Source organism: Oncorhynchus keta, chromosome 4, assembly GCF_023373465.1.
Source record: "Oncorhynchus keta strain PuntledgeMale-10-30-2019 chromosome 4, Oket_V2, whole genome shotgun sequence".
Classification (NCBI taxonomy): domain Eukaryota; kingdom Metazoa; phylum Chordata; class Actinopteri; order Salmoniformes; family Salmonidae; genus Oncorhynchus; species Oncorhynchus keta.
In genome coordinates this window covers 57,184,719-57,207,486 of record NC_068424.1, presented here as the reverse complement: position 1 = coordinate 57,207,486, position 22,768 = coordinate 57,184,719, and the positions used below count along the sequence as shown (strand labels likewise).

The following is a 22,768-nucleotide window of genomic DNA, read 5'->3' as shown; positions in this document are numbered from 1 at the left end:
CCAGGTGTGTGGCTGCCCATAGAGGTTATCCCTAGGTGTGTTGCTGCCTATAGAGGTTATACCCCGGTGTGTGACTGCCTATAAAGGTTATACCCCGGTGTGTGGCTGCCTATAGAGGTTATCCCCAGGTGTGTGGCTGCCCATAGTGGTTATCCCCAGGTGTGTGGCTGCCTATAGAGGTTATACCCCGGTGTGTGGCTGCCTATAGAGGTTATCCCCAGGTGTGTGACTGCCTATAAAAGTTATACCCCGGTGTGTGGCTGCCTATAGAGGTTATCCCCAGGTGTGTGGCTGCCCATAGAGGTTATCCCCAGGTGTGTGGCTGCCCATAGAGGTTATACCCCGGTGTGTGGCTGCCTATAGAGGTTATACCCCGGTGTGTGGCTGCCTATAGAGGTTATCCCCAGGTGTGTGACTGCCTATAAAAGTTATACCCCGGTGTGTGGCTGCCTATAGAGGTTATCCCCAGGTGTGTGGCTGCCCATAGAGGTTATCCCCAGGTGTGTGGCTGCCCATAGAGGTTATACCCCGGTGTGTGGCTGCCTATAGAGGTTATCCCCAGGTGTGTGGCTGCCTATAGAGGTTATACCCCGGTGTGTGGCTGCCTATAGAGGTTATCCCCAGGTGTGTGGCTGCCCATAGAGGTTATCCAAAGGTGTGTGGCTGCCTATAGAGGTTATCCCTAGGTGTGTGGCTGCCTATAGAGGTTATACCCCGGTGTGTGGCTGCCTATAGAGGTTATACCCCGGTGTGTGGCTGCCTATAGAGGTTATACCCCGGTGTGTGGCTGCCTATAGAGGTTATCCCCAGGTGTGTGGCTGCCTATAGAGGTTATCCCCAGGTGTGTGGCTGCCCATAGAGGTTATACCCCGGTGTGTGGCTGCCTATAGAGGTTATCCCCAGGTGTGTGGCTGCCTATAGAGGTTATACCCCGGTGTGTGGCTGCCTATAGAGGTTATCCCCAGGTGTGTGGCTGCCTATAGAGGTTATACCCCGGTGTGTGGCTGCCTATAGAGGTTATACCCCGGTGTGTGGCTGCCCATAGAGGTTATCCAAAGGTGTGTGGCTGCCTATAGAGGTTATCCCTAGGTGTGTGGCTGCCTATAGAGGTTATACCCCGGTGTGTGGCTGCCTATAGAGGTTATACCCCGGTGTGTGGCTGCCTATAGAGGTTATACCCCGGTGTGTGGCTGCCTATAGAGGTTATCCCCAGGTGTGTGGCTGCCCATAGAGGTTATCCAAAGGTGTGTGGCTGCCTATAGAGGTTATCCCCGGTGTGTGGCTGCCTATAGAGGTTATACCCCGGTGTGTGGCTGCCTATAGAGGTTATACCCCGGTGTGTGGCTGCCTATAGAGGTTATCCCCAGGTGTGTGGCTGCCTATAGAGGTTATCCCCAGGTGTGTGGCTGCCCATAGAGGTTATCCCTAGGTGTGTTGCTGCCTATAGAGGTTATACCCCGGTGTGTGACTGCCTATAAAGGTTATACCCCGGTGTGTGGCTGCCTATAGAGTTCATCCCCAGGTGTGTGGCTGCCCATAGAGGTTATCCCCAGGTGTGTGGCTGCCCATAGAGGTTATCCAAAGGTGTGTGGCTGCCTATAGAGGTTATACCCCGGTGTGTGACTGCCTATAAAGGCCCGGTATGTGGTTGCCTATAGAGGTTATCCCCAGGTGTGTGGCTGCCCATAGAGGTTATACCCCGGTGTGTGGCTGCCTATAGAGGTTATCCCCAGGTGTGTGGCTGCCTATAGAGGTTATACCCCGGTGTGTGGCTGCCTATAGAGGTTATCCCCAGGTGTGTGGCTGCCCATAGAGGTTATCCAAAGGTGTGTGGCTGCCTATAGAGGTTATCCCTAGGTGTGTGGCTGCCTATAGAGGTTATACCCCGGTGTGTGGCTGCCTATAGAGGTTATACCCCGGTGTGTGGCTGCCTATAGAGGTTATACCCCGGTGTGTGGCTGCCTATAGAGGTTATCCCCAGGTGTGTGGCTGCCTATTGAGGTTATCCAAAGGTGTGTGGCTGCCCATAGAGGTTATACCCCGGTGTGTGGCTGCCTATAGAGGTTATCCCCAGGTGTGTGGCTGCCTATAGAGGTTATACCCCGGTGTGTGGCTGCCTATAGAGGTTATACCCCGGTGTGTGGCTGCCTATAGAGGTTATCCCCAGGTGTGTGGCTGCCCATAGAGGTTATCCAAAGGTGTGTGGCTGCCTATAGAGGTTATCCCTAGGTGTGTGGCTGCCTATAGAGGTTATACCCCGGTGTGTGGCTGCCTATAGAGGTTATACCCCGGTGTGTGGCTGCCTATAGAAGTTATACCCGGTGTGTGGCTGCCTATAGAGGTTATCCCCAGGTGTGTGGCTGCCTATAGAGGTTATCCCCAGGTGTGTGGCTGCCTATAGAGGTTATCCCCAGGTGTGTGGCTGCCCATAGAGGTTATCCCTAGGTGTGTTGCTGCCTATAGAGGTTATACCCCGGTGTGTGACTGCCTATAAAAGTTATACCCCGGTGTGTGGCTGCCTATAGAGGTTATCCCCAGGTGTGTGGCTGCCCATAGAGGTTATCCCCAGGTGTGTGGCTGCCCATAGAGGTTATACCCCGGTGTGTGGCTGCCTATAGAGGTTATCCCCAGGTGTGTGGCTGCCTATAGAGGTTATACCCCGGTGTGTGGCTGCCTATAGAGGTTATCCCCAGGTGTGTGGCTGCCCATAGAGGTTATCCAAAGGTGTGTGGCTGCCTATAGAGGTTATCCCTAGGTGTGTGGCTGCCTATAGAGGTTATACCCCGGTGTGTGGCTGCCTATAGAGGTTACCGGTGTGTGGCTGCCTATAGAGGTTATACCCCGGTGTGTGGCTGCCTATAGAGGTTATACCCCGGTGTGTGGCTTATCCCCAGGTGTGTGGCTGCCTATAGAGGTTATCCCCAGGTGTGTGGCTGCCCATAGAGGTTATACCCCGGTGTGTGGCTGCCTATAGAGGTTATCCCCAGGTGTGTGGCTGCCTATAGAGGTTATACCCCGGTGTGTGGCTGCCTATAGAGGTTATCCCCAGGTGTGTGGCTGCCTATAGAGGTTATACCCCGGTGTGTGGCTGCCTATAGAGGTTATACCCCGGTGTGTGGCTGCCCATAGAGGTTATCCAAAGGTGTGTGGCTGCCTATAGAGGTTATCCCTAGGTGTGTGGCTGCCTATAGAGGTTATACCCCGGTGTGTGGCTGCCTATAGAGGTTATACCCCGGTGTGTGGCTGCCTATAGAGGTTATACCCCGGTGTGTGGCTGCCTATAGAGGTTATCCCCAGGTGTGTGGCTGCCTATAGAGGTTATCCACAGGTGTGTGGCTGCCCATAGAGGTTATCCCTAGGTGTGTTGCTGCCTATAGAGGTTATACCCCGGTGTGTGACTGCCTATAAAAGTTATACCCCGGTGTGTGGCTGCCTATAGAGGTTATCCCCAGGTGTGTGGCTGCCCATAGAGGTTATCCCCAGGTGTGAGGCTGCCCATAGAGGTTATCCAAAGGTGTGTGGCTGCCTATAGAGGTTATACCCCGGTGTGTGACTGCCTATAAAGGTTATACCCCGGTGTGTGGCTGCCTATAGAGGTTATCCCCAGGTGTGTGGCTGCCCATAGAGGTTATACCCCGGTGTGTGGCTGCCTATAGAGGTTATCCCCAGGTGTGTGGCTGCCTATAGAGGTTATACCCCGGTGTGTGGCTGCCTATAGAGGTTATCCCCAGGTGTGTGGCTGCCCATAGAGGTTATCCAAAGGTGTGTGGCTGCCTATAGAGGTTATCCCTAGGTGTGTGGCTGCCTATAGAGGTTATACCCCGGTGTGTGTGGCTGCCTATAGAGGTTGTACCCCGGTGTGTGGCTGCCCATAGAGGTTATCCCCAGGTGTGTGGCTGCCCATAGAGGTTATCCAAAGGTGTGTGGCTGCCTATAGAGGTTATACCCCGGTGTGTGACTGCCTATAAAGGTTATACCCCGGTGTGTGGCTGCCTATAGAGGTTATCCCCAGGTGTGTGGCTGCCCATAGAGGTTATACCCCGGTGTGTGGCTGCCTATAGAGGTTATCCCCAGGTGTGTGGCTGCCCATAGAGGTTATACCCCGGTGTGTGGCTGCCTATAGAGGTTATACCCCAGTGTGTGGCTGCCTATAGAGGTTATACCCCGGTGTGTGGCTGCCTATAGAGGTTATCCCCAGGTGTGTGGCTGCCCATAGAGGTTATACCCCAGTGTGTGGCTGCCCATAGAGGTTATCCCCAGGTGTGTGGCTGCTCATAGAGGTTATCCAAAGGTGTGTGGCTGCCCATAGAGGTTATACCCCGGTGTGTGGCTGCCTATAGACGTTATACCCCGGTGTGTGGCTGCCTATAGAGGTTATCCCCAGGTGTGTGGCTGCCCATAGAGGTTATACCCCGGTGTGTGGCTGCCTATAGAGGTTATACCCCGGTGTGTGGCTGCCTATAGAGGTTATACCCCGGTGTGTGGCTGCCTATAGAGGTTATCCCCAGGTGTGTGGCTGCCTATAGAGGTTATCCCCAGGTGTGTGGCTGCCTATAGAGGTTATCCCCAGGTGTGTGGCTGCCTATAGAGGTTATCCCCAGGTGTGTGGCTGCCTATAGAGGTTATACCCCGGTGTGTGGCTGCCTATAGAGGTTATCCCCAGGTATGTGGCTGCCTATAGAGGTTATCCAAAGGTGTGTGTACGTGTTGACTTTTTTATGACTTCGTCACTTAGCTTATATTTTTCCCCTAGACAACATTGGTCAGTGTGAGGAAATTCTTAAATTGGTAAGCTACCCTGTTCTGAGAACAATCAGTAGAGTCAGTCTAAGTGAGTCACTGGGTCATACTGGGTCTCAGATCCGGGGTTCAGTGAGCCTACTTATTCTGTGAGTCGGTGACTCACTGAAACTGACTCTACTGCCTGATGTAGTGACTGACTCAGGAGCTCACACACCTGCCTGATGAAAGCAGAATTCCACATCAGAGACAGCACACAATCACAGAACCCTTGCTATTATGCACATACCCACGAACACACACACACATGCGGGCACACTTTCATTCTGTAATCCTTCTATACTCATTCACTCACTCTCACCCCCTTCCACTAACTCGCACACACACACCTTCCTTCCAGCATCCCACCTCCCCTCTCTCTCTCTATCTCAATCAATCAATCAATCAATCAAATGTATTTATAAAGCCCTTTTTACATCAGCCGATGTCACAAAGTGCTGTACAGAAACCCAGCCTAAAACCCCAAACAGCAAGCAATGCAGATGAGGAAGCACGGCGGCTTCCTCATGAAAGGCCAGAACCAAGGAAGAAACCTAGAGAGGAACCAGGCTCTGAGGGGTGGCCAGTCCTCTTCTGCCTGTGCCGGGTGGAGATTATAACAGTACATAGCCAAGATGTTCAAACGTTCATAGATGACCAGCAGGGTCAAATAATAATAATCACAGTGGTTTTAGAGGGTGCAACAGGAGTAAATGTCAGTTGGCTTATCATAGCCGATCATTCAGAGTTAGAGACAGCAGGTGCAGTAGAGAGAGAGGGTCGAAAACAGCAGGTCCGGGACAAGGTAGCACGTCCGGTGAACAGGTCAGTGTTCCATAGCCGCAGGCAGAACAGTTGAAACTGGAGCAGCAGCACAACCAGTTGGACTGGGGACAGCAAGGAGTCATCAGGCCAGGTCGTCCTGAGGCATGGTCCTAGGGCTCCGGTTCTCAAAGAGAAGAGAGAGAGAGAATTAGAGGAAGCATACTTAAATTCACACAGGACACTGAATAAGACAGGAGAAATACTAAAGATATAACAGACTGACCCTAGCCCCCCAACACATAAACTATTACAGCATAATTACTGGAGGCTGAGAAAGGAGGGGTTGGGAGACACTGTGTCCTCGTCCGACTATACCACCGGACAGGGCCAACCAGGCAGGTTATAACCTCACCCACTTTGCCAAAACACAGCCCCCACACCACTAGAGGGATATCTTCAACCACCAACTCAACCACCATCTCACTACCCTGAGACAAGGCCGAGTATAGCCCACGAAGATCTCCCACACGGCACGAACCCGAGGGGGGCTCCAACCCGGACAGAAAGATCACGTCAGAGACTCAACCCACTCAAGTGACGCACCCCTCCCAGGGATGGCATTGGAGAGCACCAGGGTTAGAGGCAGAGAATCCCAGTGGAGAGAGGGGAACCGGCCAGGCAAAGACAGCAAGGGTGGTTTGTCGCTCCAGTGCCTTTCCGTTCCTCATTCACACCCCTGGGCCAGACTACACTCAATCATAGGACCTACTGAAGAGATGAGTCTCTCTCACCCTTCCACACACACACCTTCCTTCCTGCAGCCACCTCCCTAATCTCTCCCTGTCAGCAGGCCTGTAATGAATGTTCGCCCCACTTTCCCTCACTATGTCTGTCTCCCTCTTTACCTATCTTACAGTCCATCTCTCCACTCCTACACTCCCCCTTCCCCATCAGGTTCAATAATGACTGTTAGCTGAACTCCTCTCACTTGACCACCTGACCTTTCACCCTCTCTGTTTCCACCCATCTCTTGCTCCATCCTCCCCTTTCTGTCTCTCTCCTCCCTTCCTTCCATCCTTCTTTCCCTCAACCTCTCTGTGGGATTTTAATGAGTTGTAAACTCCTTCCCTTACACAAGCGCTTTACCCCCTCTCTCTCCACTCTCTCTCTCTCTCTCTCTCTCTCTCTCTCTCTCTCTCTCTCTCTCTCTGCCGCTCTCTCTCTCATAAACTCATGTTGCTGTGGCATCGTAAACCTTGCAATAGGAGGGTGAATGCTACAGCTCAACCAGGGAAAGAGTGTTGACCTCAGTAAAGATGTTGTAACCAGAGAGAAAGGGATGGAGGAGAGCGAGAAGAGAGAAGTGGTTTCATGTACAGAGGGGTAGGGAGGTATAAAGAGAGACTGGGGGAGAGGCATGTGGAGAGGAGAGGAGAATACTTTTTTAATTCAGTGTGCACAGGTGGGTGGCTGAGTGCATATGTATTTTGTTGGATTATGTTTCATATGAGGACAAACAAGACCATACATCCTGTTCTTACACTCTAGCAAAAATGAGGTATTTCTGTTCTTGTAATTAGCTAAACTGAATCATCTGTCTTTGTAATGACTATAATAGCTGGAAAACATTATAGTGGAAAGAGCTTCAAAGCATTACAATTAAACACCTGTAAAATAATCAAATTCCTTTAAACAACATACTGCAAACGTCCTCGTTTTGACCAAAAATGATTTCCTCTTCTAACCCACTTGGTGACTTTATGAAATTGCCTCTAATGCATTAATCAGTATTAATCTGACAATTAAATTACATTAGATTAAATTCAGTGCTCAAGGGTCCGTGTGCAATTCTGTTTCATTCTGATTTAATTTCAGAGCACATTGGCTAAGTTTAGCCTCTGTTCTAGGTCCTTGTTGCACTCTACTTTCTACTTTTCACCAATTCCAAATTGCCCCCCTTCTAATACATCTGAAAGGATAGAATTGTCCAACTAGCAGAGGGCAACGTAGTTATCACCATATTTCAAAAACCTGTCCAATCCCTTCAGACCTTTCAGATTTTCACAAAGGGCCTTGGGATAGGAGCTAAGGGACGCTTTACAATTGGGAAGTAGTGTTTCATAGGCTCAAGATATGATGAAACGTTTAGAAATGAACAAGGTATTAGCTGAACAACCTTTGGTGCTATTTGATGATGTCAAGCAGTGTAACTAAGTTGTATATCGTCTCTTCTCAGGTAAGATGTTCAAGTCCGTGGACCTGTCGCTGATCGTTGAGTTTATGCTAATGTTCTACAAGGACAAGCCAATTGATTGGTTGCTGGATCACATCATGTGGGTTAAGGTGTGCAACCCAGAGAAGGACGCGGTAAGTTCAACCTCCCCCATGGTAAACCTAGGCCCAGTTGGAAGTAAACCTTTCCTTATATGTTGTGGTAACTACAGTCCTGGTACAAGCTGTCCTTCAGACCCAGTCATGTTAGATCAGTGATTACTTCAAGGGAGAGAGAAAATACGGATCTGTTACAGAGTATCCAAGCAGGGAGTTACATGTAAATACTGTGTCTTTCCAAACTGGTCTCAAGTCTCAGAAAATGGTGCAACTCTCACACACTCATACTATCTTTCTCTCTCTCTTCTCCTCTTTCCCACCTCTCCCCTGCCTGTCACACACTCATACTATCTTTCTCTCTCCCTTCTCCTCTTTCCCACCTCTCCCCTGCCTGTCACACACTCATACTCTCTTTCTCTCTCCCTTCTCCTCTTTCCCACCTCTCCCCTGCCTGTCACACACTCATACTCTCTTTCTCTCTCCCTCCTCCTCTTTCCCACCTCTCCCCTGCCTGTCACACACTCATACTCTCTTTCTCTCTCCCTCCTCCTCTTTCCCACCTCTCCCCTGCCTGCCACACACTCATACTCTCTTTCTCTCTCCCTCCTCCTCTTTCCCACCTCTCCCCTGCCTGTCACACACTCATACTCTCTTTCTCTCTCCCTCCTCCTCTTTCCCACCTCTCCCCTGCCTGTCACACACTCATACTCTCTTTCTCTCTCCCTCCTCCTCTTTCCCACCTCTCCCCTGCCTGTCACACACTCATACTCTCTTTCTCTCTCCCTCCTCCTCTTTCCCACCTCTCCCCTGCCTGTCACACACTCATACTCTCTTTCTCTCTCTCTTCTCCTCTTTCCCACCTCTCCCCTGCCTGTCACACACTCATACTCTCTTTCTCTCTCCCTCCTCCTCTTTCCCACCTCTCCCCTGCCTGTCACACACTCATACTCTCTTTCTCTCTCCCTTCTCCTCTTTCCCACCTCTCCCCTGCCTGTCACACACTCATACTCTCTTTCTCTCTCCCTCCTCCTCTTTCCCACCTCTCCCCTGCCTGCCACACACCAATACTCTCTTTCTCACTCCCTCCTCCTCTTTCCCACCTCTCCCCTGCCTGCCACACACTCATACTCTCTTTCTCTCTCCCTCCTCCTCTTTCCCACCTCTCCCCTGCCTGCCACACACTCATACTCTCTTTCTCTCTCCCTCCTCCTCTTTCCCACCTCTCCCCTGCCTGTCACACACTCATACTCTCTTTCTCTCTCCATTCTCCTCTTTCCCACCTCTCCCCTGCCTCTCATACTCTCTTTCTCTCTCCCTCCTCCTCTTTCCCACCTCTCCCCTGCCTGTCACACACTCATACTCTCTTTCTCTCTCCCTTCTCCTCTTTCCCACCTCTCCCCTGCCTGTCACACACTCATACTCTCTTTCTCTCTCCCTTCTCCTCTTTCCCACCTCTCCCCTGCCTGTCACACACAGAAACACTGCGACAGGCAGAAGGCCAACCTGAGAATTCGCTTCAAGCCCTCTCTCTTCCAGCATGTGGGCACCCACTCTTCCCTGGCCGGAAAGATCCAGAAACTCAAGGTGTGTGTGTGTGTGTGTGTGTGTGTGTGTGTGTGTGTGTGTGTGTGTGTGTGTGTGTGTGTGTGTGTGTGTGTGTGTGTGTGTGTGTGTGTGTGTGTGTGTGTGTGTGTGTGTGTGTGTGTGTATGCGCGTACATGGGGCTTACTAGCATCCACTCACTGTGCATGTGTCATATTATCTACTAAAGTCTGTGTATGTTCAAATATTCGTTTTCAAGTCTCTGAGCCCTGCAGTACTGGAATGCATTCCAAGTCACCATACAGACTCCAGCTGTAAAGACTTTGTTTAATGTCTCTGATTACTGTGTTATTAAGAGCAATGGATATCAGCCTGAATACTGCTACTCTAGTCTAACCCAGGGTTCTCCAAACTCGGTGCTGGATGCATGTTTTGGTTTTTGCCCTAGCACTACACAGCTGATTTAAATATCCAACTCAACTTTAAATATCCCCGGGACCGAGTTTGGGAAAACCTGGTCTAACCCAATCAATTCACTATTGATCCGCTCGTCCTGGACCAAGGCTTTCTCAATTCAGAGATTCTTTACCAAGCAGACCAGCTCACCACTTTCTATACATTAATGCTTACATGTATTTAGCAAATACTCGTATTTGATGAAGAGTATTTGATTTATTATATTCAATTGTTTATTTGAACGGGGATAGGTACAATTAGAACTATGACACATTCAGCTAGAATGGGATGAATTGGATGCACTGTCACCATCATCATTATCGTAGGAATTTGACTTACAGTTGCAACGGCCTATAAGCAAGCTGAAAATGTTTTACAGTGCTACAAGTCATCTCTCAGAGATTTGTTGTGACATTATCTGGTGTTAGAAATATACTATTCTCTTTTATCATGAAATTGCACATTCTCCATGTGGAATTTCATCATTTTGGCCAACAGTAATGTAGTTACTCTCAACCCCAAAGCCACTTGGAGGAGAGATGAGAGACTATGACTCACATTCATTTTCAAGTAAATCATGTAAATGGAATACTTAAAGGATTTAAATGAACATTTAAGTCAGACTTCCACATCTCAATTCAGAATTCATCCCTGTCTTTAGAACTGCACCCTCAAAGTCAATGTGAGAATGATATCTAGAAACACCCTCATTTCTTCTCCCTAAACCCTCCTCTTTATTTCTAATTATTCATTCCAGGACAAGGACTTTGGCAAGCAGACCCTGCACAAGGGCCACGCCAACCCGCTGGCGGAGGTGACCACCAGCCTGAAGACCTACCAGCACTTCACCCTGGAGAAGGCCTACCTGGGAGAGGACTTCTTCTGGGCCTTCACCCCTGTGGCTGGGGACTTCATCCGCATCCGCTTCTTCACGCCCGTCCGCATCGAAAGGTGTGTGTGTGTGCTCTCATGCTTGGATACACACACATACAGTTGAATTCGGAAGTTTACGTACACCTTAGCCAAATATATTTAAACTCAGTTTTTCACAATTCAGTTCTGCCCACAAATGTTCTATAGGATTGATGTCAGGGCTTTGTGATGGCCACTCCAATACCTTGACTTTGTTGTCCTTAAGCCATATTGCCACAACTTTGGAAGTATGCTTGTGGTCATTGTCCATTTAGAAGACCCATTTGCGACCAAGCTTTAACTTCCTGACTGATGTCTTGAGATGTTGCTTCAATATATCCACATAATTGTCCTCCCTCATGATGCCATCTATTTTGTGAAGTGCACCAGTCCCTCTTGCAGCAAAGCACCCCCACAACATGATGCTGCCACCCCCGTGCTTCACGGTTGGGATGGTGTTCTTTGGCTTGCAAGACTCCTTGTTTTTCCTCCAAACATAACATCACCAGTGTCTTCTAGCGTTGACGCTGTGGCTCTGTGGTCACCAGTGTCTTCTAATGCTGACGCTGTGGCTCTGTGGTCACCAGTGTCTTCTAACGGTGACACTGTGGCTCTGTGGTCACCAGTGTCTTCTAACGGTGACGCTGTGGCTCCGTGGTCATCAGTGTCTTCTAATGGTGACGCTGTGGCTCTGTGGTCACCAGTGTCTTCTAATTTTGACGCTGTGGCTCTGTGGTCACCAGTGTCTTCTAATGGTGACGCTGTGTCTCTGTGGTCACCAGTGTCTTCTAATGGTGACGCTGTGGCTCTGTGGTCACCAGTGTCTTCTAATGGTGACGCTGTGGCTCTGTGGTCACCAGTGTCTTCTAATGGTGACGCTGTGGCTCTGTGGTCACCAGTGTCTTCTAATTTTGACGCTGTGGCTCTGTGGTCACCAGTGTCTTCTAATGTTGACGCTGTGGCTCTGTGGTCACCAGTGTCTTCTAATTTTGACGCTGTGTCTCTGTGGTCACCAGTGTCTTCTAATGGTGACGCTGTGGCTCTGTGGTCACCAGTGTCTTCTAATGGTGACGCTGTGGCTCTGTGGTCACCAGTGTCTTCTAATTTTGACGCTGTGGCTCTGTGGTCACCTCAGTAGCTCTTTTGGGGGGTGTGGTCCAGACTGCTGTACTTGGTGGAACATGCATTTGGACAAAGCAAAATGTAGAGGGAGTTTGAACTGGGTGACTGGCTGGCTGGCTGGCTGGCTGGCTGCTGATGATGGACCAGCTGTATCCCCACTTTCAAAATAGGTACACCCCCATTTTTTTCATCTTGAAAATGATAATGATCCATTGGGTAATTTATCATGTTCAATGATTAGTAGTGTTTTGAGCTAGTATATATAAAAATATATATGGCCATTTTATATATGATATAATCATTAACAGATTGCTTTTAAAACCCTGTCCCCCGTTGCCTCAAGATGAATCATTTTGACCACTGGACAGTTTTGATTCACTCACACGCGCCACTGTGTTGGTTGCACCACTGGTGTATAAAATGAAAAGCCACCTGCAAAAGAAAATTGTTAATCTATTTTGTTGTGCTGTTGTTACATGCATATTGTTGTTTCATGTCCGATGGTGTTGATTCAATGGTGTTGTTCCATATCTTTTGAGTTCCGTGCACCATGAGCAAATTCATTGTATCGTTTGACTTTGCCTGTTAGAACCATGATGAGCACGGGCATGTTTGATTAGGCTTCGCTGTATCATAGACTCTGACTCTGAGTAACCTTCCATCAGTCTACCAAAGGTTGCACCTTAGCAGAAAACGTCAAGTTCTGTAGCTCGAGGCCTGTCAATGAGTAGCTTGCAATTGAGAAATAATCAGTAGGGCTACTATATCATGATTCAATCGGTTAAATAACCCCGCCCCCTGCCCCCATTCTGCATTTTATATAGTAATATTGAACAAACAAGCCAGTTCTAGTCTTTGCATCAAATATGTATTTTTTTAAAGTTAATTTTAAACATTTTCATGGCACCAAAAAAAATGTCTGTGTCTGAAGAAAAGTGTGCACCCATAATGATGATGATGATCGTGGTGGATCAATTTGTGTTGAATATCAAATTGACATCTCCCCATTTGTTATTCTATCTATCTATCTATCTATCTCTCTCTCTCTCTCTCTCTCTCTCTCTCTCTCTCTCTCTCTCTCTCTCTCTGTGTCTGAAGAAAAGTGTGCACCCATAATGATGATGATGATCGTGGTGGATCAATTTGTGTTGAATATCAAATTGACATCTCCCCATTTGTTATTCTATCTATCTATCTATCTATCTATCTATCTATCTATCTATCTATCTATCTATCTATCTATCTATCTATCTATCTCTCTCTCTCTCTCTCTCTCTCTCTCTCTCTCTCTCTCTCTCTCTCTCTCTCTCTCTCTCTCTCTCTCTCTCTCTCTCTCAAGGTATTTCTTCCGTAGCGGGAATATTGAGCACCCAGGGGACAAGCTGTTCAACACCACTGTGGAGGTGCTGCCTTTTGACGTGAGTCTCACCGCTATTTACCCAATTCAATCCCAGCACATTATTACCATTACATAACTGTCCCAGGATTGTCAGTACATGGACCTTTACTATAGTAATATCACTGGAAATATATGTAATTACAGTGATTTATACAACGGGTGGATGTAATCCTGAATGCTGATTGAGCATTCCAGCCAGTGTCTAGCATCTAGACATTATCTCACATTTCTTTTAGACTAACATTTAGTTTTCAACTTTGTATAAACCTTGCTGTCTACCTCTCTGACATTTGCAACATTATTTCAATATTCATATTCGATCTCCAGCTGTCCCATAATAATGAACGTATCAGGAGTCGGAACGAGACAAATATGCAGGCATGCAGCTTTTCTCAGTCAGTTGAAATCATGAATCAGCTGGCATCATTTTCATGGATATATACAAAGAAATGTCAATTGAAAAAAGGTCAAACAAAACGAAGTACAGCTAGTTTGCAGTCTTTCCAGCTTCAGTTTGAAGTGATTGTGTTAGCTGTGCTGTTGGCTAGCTCCTCTGAACAACAGTGTACTGATGAGAGAGCACATTCTCTATACCAGGCTAAATCGTGCCTCATTGTTATGTATCCAAATAAATTTCACAAAGAAACAGCTTAAACTAATGCAAATGTGGCTACTTTGTTATTATTCTGTCTGTACTGTTTGACGTGACCATTAGTTACCATAGTTGGCTAGCTAGCAAGCAAGGGATAAGAACGTTGCCAGCCAGTATGGCAATGGAACATTTAGGTCTCTGGCAACCGAACCGATAGAACGAATGACCAGCCGGCTTGGGTAGCAACCCTAGATTTGTGTCGGGACTATATCTTGAGGTAGTATGAAATAGCATAAAAAAATAACATTTTTTATGAGAATATGTCAACCATTATTTGAATCTGTTGGTAACCCGTTGTATAAAAGTGATAATGCCTTCGAAGCTGGTGTATGGAGGATATATTGGCACGATTTGCCGGCACTCGACTTAGTCTCGGGCATAACAACACCTGTGCCAATATAACACCAGCTTCTCGGGCATTATCACTTAATTATACCATGGCATTGTTGAATACTACTTTCTGATTGGCTTGAAGGGCACTCTAGAGCGTGCATTATTTCCTTGAAACGCACAGAATATTTGCATGGTAGAATTCAACGGCTATAGTTAATTTTTACATGTTTTGTTTGAGCTGCTTTTGAAAGCAAAAGTCGAATTGAAAACAGCATTGGTATTTGTTGAATTCGATTTTCATAATAGCCAGCTAGGACTGATGGTTTGGTTAGCTAAACTAGCAAGTCTGTTTGTTTAGTTACCAAGGCAACTACTGTAGCAATCTAGTAATATAATAATAATATATGCCATTTAGCAGACGCTTTTATCCAAAGCGACTTATAGTCATGTGTGCATACTTGCTAGATACTTCAGTGGATGTTGAACACATTTCTATCTGCAAATGACCAAAGTTCTAGTGGCAAACGTGTTAAATTATAACCATGGTATGAAAGGGACAGTCAACTCGGGGCTCTATGCGTTCTCTGGAAAATAATGCAACTCCGTGGAAAGTCCGCTAACGCCTCGTGGAACACACCTTCCGTATTGTTCAATATCCCTTACATATACAGAGTATACCAAACACTAGGAACACCCCCTTTGTCCTCAGAACAGCCTCTATTTGTCGGGCTATGGACTCTGCAAGGTGTCGAAAGCGTTCTACAGGGATGTACTGTTACATACAGGGTCTCAAGATCATATACTTTCAGGAGATCTCTATTCTTTTCTGTTATTTCTATTGAGATACAGCCCATCTCATGGAACGCCACACTGGATACATCACTCTTCCTCAAGTGGAAAGATATATAATTCTCTCAAGTGGAAAGACATGTGAAGTCAGCTTCCATCTGGTTGACATAGAAGCACATAAGCCATGTTTAAGGGCGAGCACCCACAGTGTTAAGCCCCAGAAGACACGGAGAAGAGATGAGAAATTACTCAAGACAGAGTGAGGTTCACTTTCTCAAAAAAAAATAGAGTACGAGAGAGATATTGCGGAGAAAGAAACAGAAAAAGAGGACTCCCGGGCGGTGGTAATCAAGTCAGTCTCCCGCCGGCCACGGTTTGAGAGCTTTCGCCTTAAAGAATATTTCACCCGGCAGGGTGGCTAGGCGAGGTGGGGATTTCAGATTAGGTTCCGCAAACTGACGCTCGCCATGACAGATTAATAGCTGGATTTCCCCCCCCCCCCTCTCTCTCCTCCCTCTCTGTCTATCTCTATTTTATTATTTATTTTCCCTCCTTCACTCATTCTATCTCTCCCTACATCTGACTGTCATTGAGACCCTGTAATGCTGCAAGAGGGTGGAAGTGTTTCTGTCTTGTGTTGTTGTTGTTCCTCCTATGGGAAGAATATGAGTAGAAGTGTTAATGATGAGTAGAAGTGTTACATGTCTTTAGAGTCATAACAGGTTATGCTGGTCTCAGAATGGAGAAGAAAGGATTGAGGAAAGGAAGGTAAGGAAAGACAGAGAGAATAAAGACGAGGAAAGATAAGAAAACAAGAAGATGATGCGAGAGAGAGAGACGCTGTCAGGTGCAGTTAAACGGCGGGAAATGTCATATTTTTACAGTGTAGCGTACAGATGTACAGTAGGATCTTAATTTGATCACTGTTGTATTACTGAGAGTACAGATGAGCTTTGTGATTTACATAAATTCACTGAAAACCTACACTAACACACGGTTATACTAACAGTATTGCACTTTTTATGGAGCTTACTTTATGTAGCAAATAGCCTAACCACCGATCAAGCAACATTATGCACTAAACGTTCAAATCTTGTTGCTGCAGGATTATTTTGCAGTGTCAATATAGGTCAAATTAAGGTCCTATATCTGTAATTACTTGTGTGATTGGGCATGCATTGATTTCTATTTAGAGGACAAACAGAAAGGGAAAATCCTGCCACAAAAGGTCAGCTTGTTTTCTCTCCTGTCCTTTCTCCTTCATTGCTTTAGATAAGCGAGTCAAACAGATATTTCTCCAACCGTATCAATTGCTATGACCCAGCAGCAACACTAAAGAGTCCCGCTGTATTATCTATGATGACCCATTGATATCATTCTCACTTTTATGTTGTAAGACGAGGTCAAAGTTAGGTTTATCTGAATTGTGTGTGTGTGTGCTCGCGCGTGTGTGTGTGTGTATGATTTACTAACTGAATTTGGAGATTAAAGGAGGTCAGTAGCAAGGAGTTTGCTGTTGTCAATGCATTGGTTGATGATGTATACAGTAGATTTTAGCTGTGATCTGAGTGCAGATCAAACAGGATTTCTGCCTGCATTGATCTTGGTTGCGTGTGTGTGTGTGTGTGTGTGTGTGTGTGTGTGTGTGTGTGTGTGTGTGTGTGTGTGTGTGTGTGTGTGTGTGTGTGTGTGTGTGTGTGTGTGTGTGTGTGTGTGTGTGTGTGGGTGTGTGGGTGTGTGTGTGTGCATTCGGCAAGCTTGCAAGTGTATATGTGTTCCTGTGTTGTGTTCCTCACACACCTCTCTCTCTTTCACCTACAGAATATCCAATCAGAAAAAGAGGCCTTGAAAGAGGGGAGAGAGAAAACACCAAAGTACCACAGAACAGAGGACGGCTTTATCAGAATAGGTGAGTATTTTGCTTTCCGTAGCAAAAATGTTGTTACTGTACCCTCTAATGAAAATGACCCAGAATGAAATTAGCGCCGTGCTACAATGCACATGTTTCAATAGGTGGTTATTAGTACTGGGGATGTATTTACCAGAAGTGTTAAGAACTAGTACTGCAGAAAGAATCACCCAAAGCCAAACAAAGGACTCCACTGTCATAAAAATGATGTCATCTTTTTAGAGAATCCAACACTGTACTCCCTGCCAAAATATCCCTCCAAAATTCTTTCCCTTTTGTTTTCATCCATCCATTCGTCAGTCCCCTTCATCTAACAAAACCTTGTGCCATATTCTAACCGGTACTGGCAAACAGGAATAGTTCACATGGACTAACAGGCCCTGACAAATTACACACGCACAAACACAAACACACACACATACGCTCATACACAGGCCCCTGACAAATCCATCTCACTCAATTACTGAGCGCTCCAACACATGATTAGCTGCTGCACCGTCTAGGACTTTCACAGGAGGACGGGAGGAGTAGATAAGGACTGCCTTCACAGTTTTTAGAGGACCTTAGGTGCTCTTTCTGAAATTGAGTGAAGTGCAAGACAAGTGTTGCACCGGTGCCCTTTAAAACGATAGCATGGTACTCATTGAAAATAATTGGATTTAATGACACTACAGTGTTTTATATCATATTGAAAAAGCAGGATGGGTAAAATGTAGTTAACATGAGGTATAAATAAGGGTTTGAGCTCAATTCCATTACAACTGAATCAGTGGCAGTGTTAGATACACCATCGTTCCTTCCTTCATTAGAGATCTGAGGAGTGGATTTGTTATGCAATAGGGCAGAGACCTTGCTTTCATGTACACTATTATCTATCCAATGACATACAGATGGTTGATTTATTCAATGAAGGAAGGGAGGAAGGAAGGAAGGAAGGAAGGAAGGAAGGAAGGAAGGAAGGAAGGAAGGAAGGAAGGAAGGAAGGAAGGAAGGAAGGAAGGAAGGAAGTAGACAGCGAGTGAGGATGCGTGTTCTGAGTAGTCAAACACGTCCCCAGGCCAGTGATTACTGTCCGTAACACAGAGACAGGCTTTCATCCCCTTGAAAGAGGTACTCCTTCTGACAGCATATAAATTACTACAAGCGCTCCTGCTCATTCATAAATATTTCAAGGGGGAATCAATATCAATCTGGCACAGTAGTCAATTAATTGTGCGATATTGCTATCAAATGTTCACCAGGTTCTTCTCCCTCCAGCTCTACTTTCAGGCGTAGTGTAACCTAAACCATAGAACTCACTCTATCACTGTGTCACTCTATCACTGTGTAAGATTGATACGAGAGAGAATGAATTGTGTATAGTTAGCATTTCAGTAGTAGATCAACAAAAAAAAGCATAGCAAGCTGAATGCATGGTATGGTCATATTTGATACCAGCGCCTTGCCTTGAACCAATTGAAATGTCAACACAACATATCTTGTATCTAATGTGCTCTCTGTTAGAATTTAGGAGCACATGCAGTATTTATTGAAGTACAAATGAAATACAATGCTTCATCATGACTACAGTGTTTACTGACAAAGTCAATAGACCCTTTTTCAGTACACGACACACAGATGCGTGCGACTCTTGGCTGCAGTAAGCAAGCCATCGCCATCTGCGCCCATTCAACATAGCCTAGATTTACGTTGTTATTACTTCTAAACAAAATGACTTTTGCCGATTCTCGTACGCTTACAATTATGTTTTGATTCTTGCTTGAACAGTCACTAAGATTCTGTTTGGTTGTGATCTTTGCAAAATAACTATTTTGGATACAGCAGTTGTTTGCTAGAATGCCAACGCTCATTGATATACTGTAGCCTGTAGCAAAAGCTAGCCAAAGAGCCACTTTACTGGCTGAAGTTGAAGTGTTTTCTAAGTATAATGCAGCTGATTTGCGATGATGACACAAACATTACATTAAGCAGGACATTCAAACGAGCTTTAAAATCCAATTATAATCCAATTACAATCCATAAACAACATGTAAATGGATGCTTTTTTGGCCAGTTGCTGGCATTCTAGAAGAACTCCCCCTTGTTCTGCCACCAGCTTGCACGTGTCTATAGATGTCCAGCCGCATAGGTTATGTTGGTCTGATATATCGATCCTCTCTCTCTCTCTCTCTCTCTCTCTCTCTCTGACCTCTAGGAGTGTTCCATAATGGGATCGCCGAGGGAGAGGTGGATCCCACATTCGGGCCCCTGGAAGCCCTTCGTCTCTCTGTGATCACAGACTGCCCCGTCTGGGTCATCCTGAGCGAGGTAAGCCGGCCCAGCCATCACCCGCTCACCACAGAGCCTCGGAAGCCTTGTCTTATAAAGAATCCCTTGTATTTTAGGCAACTTAAAGTGTTGGTTCACTGAAAAATCTAAAATGGTCAGATGTTTTCAGGCTTCAAAGTGGTCTAATGTAAAGTAGAATATATACCTCAAACAGATAGAATATGATTTTGTCTCAAATGCTATTCCTCTTGCACTTCAGATATTCATCAAGAAAGCAGAGTGAATGTCAACACCCCGCAGCAATACCTCAGTCATCCGTTCGACCGTTCGACAGAGGAATGGAGCCTTTGAAAGCTATACCCATTCCCTGGCTTTTGGCAATTAGTTTCTCGAGCGTAGTCGGAGTACGCCATCTGTTGGCGAGATCTTGCCATCGCAGGGTCCTTCTGAGACTGTCAACTCAATCCACGGTTGACAGACGGTGTGGGAAGATCTTCCCAGACACGCGTAATCGGAGAACGCGCCCTGCGTGAACGACACAAAGACGACGCTGTATTTAGGAAACTGTATTTATGTGTACATAAAGGTTTATGTTTTAAATAATTGTAATTACACTGGTAATTGTCAAATAGCTCGCAAGATTGTTTAGCTCCTTTTGATGACATTATGACAATGAAATGTTGCTGCTTCGGAATCAAAGACTTGGCCTACAACGTTACCAAGATACAGGTATGTCTGAATTGTGCAACTTCAATAACTGATAATCATGTTTGACAAATGTTACTGGTTTTACCGAAATGTATTCCCAGTAGGCAGAATCTACCGCACACTCATAGCTGATTTGTGAAGGTGCTGGAGGCAAAAGGCAAAACCGGAGAAGCAGGAAATAGTCTCCGCACACAAAAATGTATTTAATTGTGGCTGAGCTTTCGGGCAGTCGATCAAATGTATTCAGAAAATACCTATGTATGTGGATATAGGCCTAATATGCATATTTATGTAACACAATCATATGAATGATCTCTATTATATGTGTTGATATGTATTTACAGTGAGTGTCCACAAAAGTCAGTCAGAAAAGTAGCCTAGGCCTATACAGTGTAGATGGAAATAGAACTTTAGCCAGAAAGTACACACATGTCTAATGTTTGAATAACATATCTTTATATGGTCAATTCTAAAGCCAGAAGTCAATGTAGGCACATTATGATTATGGTTCCAACATCTGTTTGAGATTTATTTCATGAACCATCTTCCCTAACATTGTTTTTTCCCCTTCTCCGCCTATCAATTTGCCTTAATGTGACATGAAGTTAACCAGGTTGTGGGGATAAATCAATGTAAGGCAAGGCCAGACACAAGCTACTCAATTGCATTAGTTAGGGAACTGGAAAAGACAGCGGCCTCCATAATACAGGAAACATTTCTGATTTACAGGAAACATATCTGTTGGATTTTCTATGTCTGCCACATATCAGATACACAAGGTTAGTTGTAATCCAAGGAGCCACATATCAGATACACACGTGGAGTAATTGTCTGGACTAGTCGGATGTAAGAGAAATATGTAGCTCTAATCAATGCACGAAGAATCATCTTTACTTCTCAGTAGAATCTATGTTTCTCATAATGACCATGAAGAAGTCAAGGAAGGACCCCTCTCTTCCACTCAAGTGAGGTCTCATGAGAGAGTGAAACTGTCCAATATGACAACCCCTCTCATTCCACATGTTCTGCACTACTACTATAACGAATTGATGGTGGAATTTATTAAAGTACTGTAATTGTCCTGACACCAGACTTATACATCTTCCAAACAGGCTCTGTGACGGCAAGGGCCAAACTCAAGTTCTATGTATTGCTAGATGCAAAGTATTTTGCAGTTAAAGGGACACATTCATTTGCTTTTGCATACTTGGATCCAAAAAACATTCCTTTATCAGAGCCCAACCGAAAAACCATTGAAAGCCCTTGATCGAAATCTAAAGAGTTGTCGGCACAGAACAGGAGTATGGGATTTCAGCCAATACAAGTGTACTGAAAGCGAAATTAAACATGGGGACTTAACTCAGAAGCGAGGTGGCTTTTCTATCGAATACAGAATGCAACATTGATTCTGATTCTGCTCAATGTTAAGACAGTTTCTCAGCAACAACTGACCTAAACTGGTTTTCCATTTATTGGGGTGTGCACTCCAGTAAACAAGCTGTTTTAGGAGCCCCTTCGTATGGCCACTATACAGTAGCAGGTGCGTGGGTGCATTAAGTCAACGTAGGGCTATGGATAGAAAAATCTGAACTGTACCCAATGAGCTAAGAAGGAGAAAGAGTTGTCTTTTCTTGTAAGGTGCACTGGAATGCATTGCTATTATATGTTGTATTTTGTATAATTTAGATAAACTATATTTAATGATGTTATCTATCCATTCTGTGAATTGTAATAAAGACGGAATTTCAATTGACATGGGTTTGTTTTTGTTTCAAGTTATTTGCTCTGGTCAATTCAATAAAAATCTGAGTAATCTCGTGTGAATTAGTCTGCTTTTGTGAAAGGTAGGCTACGCTACTTTTCTGGTACCAAATCACATGTACAGGGGTCACATTCCTTGCATATTTCATGAATGGACCATGTGACTACAAAGTCCCATTGATATTTTGACACCATAGGCTTTGGTGCTCGATAGAATGCAAGTGAGTAGGCCTATGTGTAGCTATGACATTGGGCTAGATAGAATCGGAGTGCCCGTTTTCTGCAATTCAACTTTGAAAGGCAATGTCCACATTTACTGTAAACGCTGCATAAACTATGTCGGCTCAATCGGAAATTACTTTTAGATATGTCCATTGAGCTATAGTTCTTTCCGCAGGTCGGATTGAATGCATCTCTAGGCCATAAGGTTTTGTGATAATATTGTAGGGTAGGCTATTTGATATTTTCATTTAGCAGCATACAGTCAGGGCACTTCAGAAAACAGGATGTATAGAACACAGCATTCATTTTCAAACATGATCATCCATACAACATAAAGCGCTTTGAGCACATGTAAAAGCACTACATAAATCCAGTCCATTATTATGGGGTTCAAACACCCCCAAATTTGACCTGGATGGGGGCATGCAATTAGCATTTGTTGTTGTTTATGATCAGAAAAAAATAATGGTATCCAAATGAATGCATCTATCAACAGGGATGTAATTATATTGTACATTATTGAATAAGCCTACACCATATTCAATAAACTTCACATTCAGAATGATCACATCGGCGCTTTAGTTGATAAATTAATATGTAAAGAGTTTTACTATTTTATTCGAACTTCATAAAGTACATAAATCATTAATTGATCATAAACTACAACAATCATCAATCATTTTCGCTGCTGCAAATTTATATTTGAGCCTTGTCTGACTATAACCAATCGGCATGCATTTCCGCTTAGAGCTGGACAAATCATCGCCGTCCACGAGGTTGAGATTGGGGGCGGAGACCATTCATTGTGATGAGCGTGTAG

The 22,768-nt window shown here is 45.4% G+C and overlaps 1 protein-coding gene and 1 long non-coding RNA gene across 10 annotated transcripts in view; one reads left to right on the top strand and one right to left on the bottom strand.

Annotated features, from left to right (window-relative positions):
• LOC118379263 (alpha-1,3-mannosyl-glycoprotein 4-beta-N-acetylglucosaminyltransferase B) overlaps positions 1 to 21,718 on the top strand; it is a 188,417-nt gene extending 166,699 nt beyond the window's left edge. Inside the window, exons 9-15 of the mRNA XM_035766270.2 lie at positions 7,781 to 7,911; positions 9,352 to 9,459; positions 10,631 to 10,824; positions 13,247 to 13,325; positions 16,902 to 16,989; positions 19,184 to 19,296; positions 19,517 to 21,718. Of these exons, the coding sequence (XP_035622163.2) occupies positions 7,781 to 7,911; positions 9,352 to 9,459; positions 10,631 to 10,824; positions 13,247 to 13,325; positions 16,902 to 16,989; positions 19,184 to 19,296; positions 19,517 to 19,540 (737 nt within the window). The 3' untranslated portion in view covers positions 19,541 to 21,718. The remainder of the gene's footprint in view (positions 1 to 7,780; positions 7,912 to 9,351; positions 9,460 to 10,630; positions 10,825 to 13,246; positions 13,326 to 16,901; positions 16,990 to 19,183; positions 19,297 to 19,516) is intronic.
• On the bottom strand, positions 7,922 to 9,395 carry LOC127925845 (uncharacterized). 9 transcript variants are annotated; one of them, XR_008122555.1, is made up of 3 exons: positions 9,268 to 9,395; positions 9,036 to 9,095; positions 7,922 to 8,855 (listed from the first exon to the last, which is right to left on the bottom strand). It is a non-coding gene; the product is annotated as an uncharacterized LOC127925845 (long non-coding RNA). The 9 variants fall into 9 exon arrangements; XR_008122539.1 differs by lacking the exon at positions 9,036 to 9,095 and adding an exon at positions 8,976 to 9,035 and having other exon boundaries at positions 7,922 to 8,915; positions 9,268 to 9,363; XR_008122544.1 differs by lacking the exon at positions 9,036 to 9,095 and adding an exon at positions 8,976 to 9,035 and having other exon boundaries at positions 9,268 to 9,363.
• Positions 21,719 to 22,768: the final 1,050 nt, after the last annotated feature.